At 47.3% G+C, this 8,566-nt stretch overlaps 1 protein-coding gene across 1 annotated transcript in view; it reads right to left on the bottom strand.

Annotated features, from left to right (window-relative positions):
- The window catches only part of SKIL (SKI like proto-oncogene), a 26,646-nt gene that overhangs the window by 3,444 nt on the left and 14,636 nt on the right, over positions 1-8,566 (bottom strand). The window contains exons 2-3 of the mRNA XM_023516019.1: positions 6,110-6,207; positions 3,492-3,724 (exon numbers count right to left, since the gene is read on the bottom strand). Coding sequence (XP_023371787.1) covers positions 3,492-3,724; positions 6,110-6,207 — 331 coding nt within the window. The remainder of the gene's footprint in view (positions 1-3,491; positions 3,725-6,109; positions 6,208-8,566) is intronic.

Below are 8,566 nucleotides of genomic sequence, written 5' to 3'. Positions count from 1 at the left end.
TTTTTTGGTTGCAGCCATCATTGTTGTTTGGCAGGCCCGGGCTGGGGATTCGAACCCGCCACCTTAGGTGTATGTGGCTGGCGTCTTAGCCGCTTGAGCCACAGGCGCCAAGCCTACAGCTCGGGCTTTACCCTAAAACTCAAATCATTATACCCTCAGATTTATCCAAAATTTTAAAAATGCAGAAAAGTGGACAACTGTGTTCCCATGCAAGATAAGGTTGGACCTCTAGAAAACAAAACAAGATGGATCAAAGATCTAAACGCAAAAGCTAAAACTGCTAAATGTACATCTTCCTGACACGGGATTAGGCAATGGTTTCTTAGATATGACAGTTAAAACAAGCAACCAAAGAAAAACACAGATAAACTGGACTTGATAAAACTTAAAACTTTTATGCTCTAAAAGACACCAGCACCAAGACAAGGTTACAGGAGGAGAATCGTGTGCCTGACAAGGGTTTGGTGCTAGAGTCTGAAGAGCTCTTACTTAACAGCAGAAGGACAAATTACCCAAATTAAAAAACAGGCAAGGTACCCAGGCATGCTGGGGTGTGGGGGTCCCCAGGTACATGGGAGGCTAAGGCAGGAGGATTACTTGAGCCCAGGAGTTTGAGGATGCGTTGAGCTGTAATCACACCACCATACTCCAGAGTGGTTGACAGGGTTAATTAAGACCCTGTCTCAAAAAAAATAGGCAAAGGATCTGAAAAATATTTCTCCAGAGAAAATAAGTAACATCTAACAAAAACATGAAGAGATATTCAATATCATTAGTCACTAGGGAATTGCAAATCAAAACTACAAGACATCACTTCACAGCTGCTAGGATGGCTACATTCAAGCAGGGGCTCACGGAAGTAACCCTAGCACGCTGGGAGGCTAACACAGGAAGACTGCTTGAGTTCAGGAGTTTGAGACCTGTCTGAGCAAGATCAAGATCCCCATCGCACCTAAAAATTAAAAAAAAAAAATTAAGTGGATACCATGCCTCACACTGATAGTCACAGCTACTCTGAAGGAGGCAGGAGGATCGCCTGAGCCCAAGAGTTTGAGGATGCCATGAGCCGTGACGCCATGGCCCTCTACCCAGAGAGACAGAGTGAGACTCCATCTCAAAAAAAGAAAAACAAGGCTCGGCGCCTGTGGCTCAAGTGGCTAAGGCGCCAGCCACATACAATACACCTAAAGTGGCAGGTTCGAATCCAGCCCAGCCTGCCAAAAACAACAATGACGGCTGCAACCAAAAAAATAGCCAGGTGTTGTGGCGGGTGCCTGTGGCCCCAGCTACTTGGGAGGCTGAGGCAGGAGACTCGCTTGAGCCCAGGAATTTGAGGTTGTTGTGAGCTGTGATGCCCAGCACTCTACCCAGAGGGGACAGCTTGAGGCTCTGTGTCAAAAAAAAGAAAAACAAGAAGGAAAAAACAGACAATAAGAAGTGTTGAGGAAGATGTGTAGGAACTGAAACCCTCCTAAGCTGCCAGTGGTAATGTGAAATGGCAGAGATCCCTTCGTCCACTGAAACTTACACACAGGTGTTCACAGCCGCTCGCTGGTAACAGCCAGAAGTGGACACAACGCAGCACCCGCCAACTGACGGGAGAGCAGCACGTCACGGCCACACGAGGAGCATTACCAAGCCACACCACACGGCCCGCAAAGTATATGCCCAGGAAGCCGACACTGGGCGATTCCTTTATACAGAACTCTCTGAACAAGCAGGTTTACACCGACAGAAAGCAGATCAGGGCCAAGGGCATATGGGGGGAGTGCTAATGGATCACGGGCTACTGCGTGGGGTGATGAAAATGCTCGAGAATTAGGTTAGTTTGGTGGCTGCACAACTTTGTGAATACATGAAAAACCCCTGAATTGTACACTTTAAAGAGGTAAAGTCTGTGGTATGGAAATTAGATCTGCACAATTCTTAAAAAGTCACCAGGGTCAATCAAAGTGGATGGAACTGGAGACACAGGGCTAAGTGAGAACAGCCAGAGACAGAGAGAGAAACACCCCATCCGATACTCTTTATGTAGAAGCTAAAAAAAGTTCATTTCATACAAATAAACACTAGAGCCAGGAAAGGGACGGGGCGAGAAGACAGGCGGGATCTGTCACAGGATGCAGAATTATAGCTACCCGTAAACAGGAGGGTAAGTTCTGCGCTCACTACTGTCGGACAGCCACAGTAATGATGCAGCTTCAAAGCGCTCAGGGGACTCAGATGTTCTCAACATCAATGCTGAATGTCTCAGATGAAGGATGTGCTGAGCTCCCTGATCTGATCACCATACGTTACGTGTGTTAAAATTTTATGTGCCCCATGAACACAGACAATTACCATTTGTCAAAAGAATAAAATTAAAACTTTTTTTTTTAAAAAAGAAGTACTATAAACTAAAAAGGTTGCTGGACTTAATCTGAGAAATAAAACAAGTGTAATTATGGTGTCATGTGGCACCAAAGTTTGTTTACCACATTTAAATCTGGAGAAAACTGAATTTTAAAAATCTCAAAATTAGGGTTGAGTGTGGTGTCTCACACCTGCATTCCCAACATTTTGAGAGGTCAAGGTGAGATGGCGGCTTGAGGGCAAGGATTCCAGACCAGCCTCAGCAGGAGTGAAAACCTGTCACTATGAAAAAGAAAAAAATTTAAATACTAGCTGGGCTTGGTGTGCACACCTGTAATCCCAGCTACTCGGGAGGCTGAGGCAGGAAGATCACTTGAGCTCAGGAGTTGGAGGCTGCAGTGAGCCGTGATCATGCCATTGTACTCCAGAGAGAAAGAGACTCTATCTCTGAAAATAAAACATCTCAAAATTAAAGCATAGAACCCCTCCACCCCCACCTTCAATTCTCTTTAAAAGGTTAAATAACTGGAAAGCTCTCAGACTGTTCCAGGGCAGTTAAAATAACTGCCACCATCACCCGCCAAATGCCCCCACCCCACCTGAGCCAGCCGAGCTGACACACAGCGGCCAGCACAGGCAGCATTTACGAGACGCAACGCGTCTGAGCCACAGTATTGTAAGAAGCGTAGTCAGCAGGCAGCTTTCTTCCTGTTAGAAGACCAGCTGGTTTCTACACGCCTGCCACCTGCCTGACTCCCAGAGCTTCCAATCCTTGGTTTACTCCATGACTGAGTTTCCCTGAGGTCCACTCCTAACTTACACTTCTCCGTGTCAGTTCAATACTTTCTTAGTTCGCAGCAAATTAGAGAGAGCAACTGAAGAGCTCTGACAGCAAGGGAAAGGCAGGAAGGAAAGGGAGCACCAGCCAAGAGGCACCTGCAGGGTGAGGGAGGGGCCCCGCGGCCAGCGCCACCCTGAAAAAGGGCGCAGCTGAGGCCACAGGCTGCACACAGCAGCCCTCTGCCAGGGAAAGCTTCAGTTATCTGGGAATTAGCGTAAATAAAAATCTTCTTTGGAAATGCTAAATACATGTGTTTATTACATATTTAACTTTCAAAAGATGATTTCTGGATACTTACCTAAATGGCCACATAATTCTCTGCTTGTTTTTAAATCCATTTTCTCCTGCTCCTCAAGTGAGACATCTGGATAAGATGCTGTTTTCTGATGCTTACTGCTACCATGAGGCTTCTCTGCCTGTCTGGACATGGACTTACTTGCCTCTGCTTTGGTGATCTCTTTAGACTGGGACACAGCAGAAGTAAGTGACACATTAGGGGCGACTACTTTGTCACACATGTATAAGTAGTAACTGAAAACAAAGAATAAGAGGTTATGTTATGAGCTATATTGAGATAAAAGTCAAAATATGCAACATACTTCTCTCATTAAATTTTTTTTTAACTAAACAAACATTACAACTCAGAAAATATGGGTAATAGAAAAGAATTCCTGGGAGGGTGGAAATCAGCACTTCAGGCATTAAATATGAAATTATGAGAGATTTTTTTTTGCAAGTTAATTTCTAAGCACAAAAAGATACTCACTAGGAAAGAAAATCATAGTCTTTTTCCCTCCCTCAAAACCACCTGAGGACATTTCACAGAGCTGTTAGCCCAAACTTACTCCCAACGCCCCTCCCAAGCAGGGTCCCACTCACAACAGGCCTAGCCAGGGGCTCCCCAGCTCCTCTCCACACTTACTTGCTTGGTAAGAAAGCACTAGTAAGCATACAAAATTAAGACTGAAGAGATAACTATCAATTTTGCTCCAAACGCATATAAAATTGCTCAGCAGATTATCTGAGAGGATCACAAAACAAATCTGAGCTAGATATGAAGTACTGTATTGATGACTAACTGACACCCCTACGCTCCAGATAATTTCTTACATCTCAGTTTCTCTGTATAAAACATCTATACTGCTTCCCTTTGTCAATCACATAAATTCTTGGGTCAAAAACTCAGTTTCCTCATAAGAAAAGTGACAGGTTTAAGAGTGCCCAAAAGTGGCTTTGCGCCTATAGCTCAACCGGCTAAGGCGCCAGCCACATACACCTAAGGTGGCGGGTTCGAATCCCCAGCCCGGACCCACCAAACAACAATGACGGCTGCAAACCAAAAAATAGCCGGGCGTTGTGGCGGGCACCTGTGGTCCCAGCTACTTGGGAGGCGGAGGCAGGAGACTCGCTTGAGCCCAGGAGTTGGAGGTTGCTGTGAGCGTGATGCCATGGCACTCTACCCAGGGGGACAGCTTGAGGCTCTGTCTCAAAAAAAAAAAAAAAAAAAGAGTGCCCAAAAGATATACTTCAAACACAGCAGGTCGGGTGGCAACCACTCCAACAAGACCAGTTAAGACTCTGTCTCCAAAAAAAAAAAATGGCTCAGCACCTGCAGCTCAAGCAACTAAGGTGGCCAGCCGCATACACCAGAGCTGACGGGTTTGAACCCAGCCCGGGCCTGCCAAACAATGACAACTACAACCAAAAAATACCTGGGCGTTGTGGCAGGCACCTGTAGTCCCAGCTACTTGGGAGGCTAAAGCAAAAGAATCACTTAGGTTCAAGAGTTTGAGGTTGCTGTGAGCTGTGATGCCACAGCGCTCTATCCAGGGTGACAGCTTGAGGCTCTGTCTCAAAAAAGAGACTCGATCTCATCGCTGTGCTCACAGATTCACAGCAGTAGACAAAATCTAGGAGTCAACAAATACAAAGCTTGTATCTACGATCTACTTTTGGGAAAGGCATTTTTTGTTGTTGGTGGGTTGGTTGTTCTTTTTTCAGTCTCACTCTGTCGCCCTGGGGTTAAGTGCCCTGGCGTCACAGCTCACAGCAACATCAAACTCACCGGCTCAAGTGATTCTCATGCCTCAGCCCTCTGAGTAGCTGGAACCACAAGTGCCCATCACAACACCTGGCCATGTACAATCTACTTTTATTGAAAATTTGAAACCTTGATTTTAAGAACATGTGGTTATTACAAAAGCTAATTTCAAAGGATTTCTTTTTACAAAGGTGCTAAAAACTTGGTTTACTTCCTGAAGGAAATTAAAGGAGAATTTGCATTTTTTTACTTCAGGACAAAAGGAAAAGGATCTATTTCTAGAAAAAAAACAGAAACACCATGTAAGATTATCTTAAATATTTCACACAATTTACCATTCATTTCGCTTTAGATTCTTTCTTTGAATTTTGTTCTAATAAAAATTACTAAACAATAGAATTCTCCCATAATTTGTCTGTAATGATAAACAGAAACAAAAGATATTAAGCCCTGATGTACTTTAAAAAAATGTTGAGGCTCAGTGCCCATAGCTCAGTGGTTAGGGCGCTAATCACATGCACAGAGGCTAGTGTGTTCAAATCTGGCCCGGGCCTGCTAAACAACGACAACCGCAACAAAAATAGCCAGGTATTGTAGCAGTTTCCTGTAGTCCCAGCTAATTAGGAGGCTGAGGCAAGAGAATCACTTAAGCCCAGGAGTTTGAGATTGCTGTGAGCTGTGACAGCACAGCACTCTACCCAGGCAACATACTGAGACTCTTGTCTAAAAAAAACAATTCTGAATTTTCCAAGATAATCTATGATTACCAAGAAAACCTGAAACAACACACTAATCCCCAGGTCCTGGAATGGTGTGTGGTGCACAGCTGCTGAGTGAATGAACGCAGGAAGGAACAAACGATGGGAACCACTCACCTGGGGTGTAAAAATGAGTGTGTCTGAGGAACGTGGTCACCTTCCTGCTTTATCACAGGGCACCATGACTGCACCTCCATCCCAGGTGGTGTGTCCGTCTGCAGAAACACAGGGAAGAAAGAATGTTCACTATGGGGAAAACGGATGGTTAACTTTACGTGTCGACTCAGCTGGCCCATTTGATAAAGAGCTCCAGTGTTCGAGATCACTATGGACTAAGGCAGTGTTTCCTTAAAGAGTCACGTCAGGTGCTTGAGACTCTCAGAGACATCCAGGTGAGCCGTCCCTCAAGGTGCAGTTGCTGCTGCTTTTAGACAGAGTCTTGCTCTGTCGCCCAGGCTGGAGTGTAGCAGTGTCACCACACCACAGCTGACAGCAATCTCCAACTCCTAGGCTCAAGAGATCTCCCACTCCAGCCTCCCAGAGTGATGGGACTAGAGACGCCCAGCTAACTTTTCTACTTTTACTGGAGATGGGGTCTTGCTCTTGCTCAGGTTGGTCTTGAACTCATGGTCTCATGAGATCCTCCCAGAGTGCTAGGACCACAGGCATGAGCCACCGTGCCCAGACCAGCAAAGTGTCAACATGGATTACCAGGAACGATTTTATCAGATTTCACACTTGTGGAATCTACTCCAGGTACAGCTCTCCTGCAGCCACTCAAGATGCCAAAAGGTGAATGAGCCAAAGACAGAAGGTGGCCTCAGTCTCTGCCATCATGAAGAAGCAAGAGACCGAGGTGGTGCATCTCCTGTTTGAAGAAAGGCCAAAGAACTCTAGCACTGGACAGGACATCCATCCCTCCCCAAGAGGGACTTTACCTGCTTTAATGGAGGCAGCAAGAGCTATCCTTCTCCAGCACAGAGAGTGCCTTTGCCAGTTCACCCAGGTAGGCTGCCCACAGCACCCACACTGCCCACGCCACCCAATCTTCAAGTGAGGATACAGAGCAAAAGAAGGGGCAGCAACCGCTGGCCACAGCTGAGAAGAGCAAGCCTGGCCAAGGGGTGTCCCCGCTAAGAGACCACCTGTCCTGTGAGCAGAGCTAACACTATCACCATCCAGTTGAGAACAGGAAGGCTCAGCAGGTGGTGACTGCACATGGAGCAGTCCCCTCCAGCTGGCTGTCCTCCCACCCTGCAGCAGAAGCTGGGGGTCCCCTCCTGCTCATCAAGGGGCCGGCTGGGTAGGGCGTCTCACCACTGCCACCTTCATGCAGGTCCACCAGCAAGGAACAGGAGCTCTGCCTGAGCTGGTGAAGCTACCAGGACCAGTTACAATGGCAAATGTGATGAGCCTGCAGTCACTGCTGAGGAAACATCCTGCATGCCAGCTCTGTGGCTCACCTCACCACGCCAAAGCTCAAGAACCTGCCACTTACCTGGTCCAATGTATAATTCTGAGTTTTTTCCACATACAAATAAAAGTTCTCCTTCAAAAAAAATCCCCAAATTACGGGCGGCACCTGTGGCTCAGTGAGTAGGGTGCCAGCCCCATATACCGAGAGTGGTGGGTCCAAATCTGGCCCTGGCCAAAACTGCAACAACAACAACAACAAAAAAATACCCAAAATGTAAAAAGTAAATAAAAGCACTTCGCAAATGTGCAGCGTGGGTCTTGCTGTCACAGCCAGGGCCCTCGCATGTCTGCTAGCATGCTGACCAAACCACGTGCTACAGCTGAACTCAAAACCACTCTCTTAACACAAACATTTTCCAGGTCAGGTGCAGTGGCTCATGCCTGTAATCCCAGTACTTGGGAAGCCGAGGCAAATGGATTGCCTGAGCTCACAGGTTCAAGACCAGCCTGAGCAAGAAAAAATAGCCAGGCATCATGGCGGGCGCCTGTAGTCCCAGCTACTTGGGAGGCTGAGGCAAGAGAATTACTTGAGCTCACGAGTCTGAGGTTGTCAGCTGTGATGCCACAGCACTCTAGCAGGAGCAACCTGTGGCTGCTGACTTCTCCCTTATTTTGGTTTGCTGTATGCTTCATTCCCCACGTATTTCATATTACAGTAATTACCCTGCTTTGGGGGCAAAACACCAAAGAAAGGGGGCAAGACTCACTTGTGGAAAAGGAGAGGGACATGAGGGGTGTTGTGGCTAGGAGGCTGGGGGGCTGAGGAGGAGGTGGTGGACAGGACCAGCAGTGGGAGCACGGGATTAAGAAGGAGTTAGGGAAGAATAAGGCAAAAAGGAGAACAGGACATACAGAGCATCCCGCGCTGCGAGGCTCCAATCCCTCCCACAACTCAGCAGGGTGGGTATACAGGGAGTGACAGCTTCACCTGCTAGTGAACCTCACAGGAGCCGTAGCTGAAGGGGAGGAAGGAGCCACGCTGTTCAGACAGCCCCAGTGCAGGGCGGGGCCCCTTCACACTGTTCACCGACAGCCCCAGTGCAGGGCGGGGCCCCCTCACACTGTCCACCTGCAGCCCCAGTGCAGGGCGGGGCCCCC

The sequence above is a fragment of the Otolemur garnettii genome, unplaced genomic scaffold (assembly GCF_000181295.1).
Source record: "Otolemur garnettii isolate 467f Iridium unplaced genomic scaffold, OtoGar3 scaffold00084, whole genome shotgun sequence".
In the NCBI taxonomy this organism is placed as follows: domain Eukaryota; kingdom Metazoa; phylum Chordata; class Mammalia; order Primates; family Galagidae; genus Otolemur; species Otolemur garnettii.
This window is presented reverse-complemented; position numbering and strand designations above follow the sequence as displayed.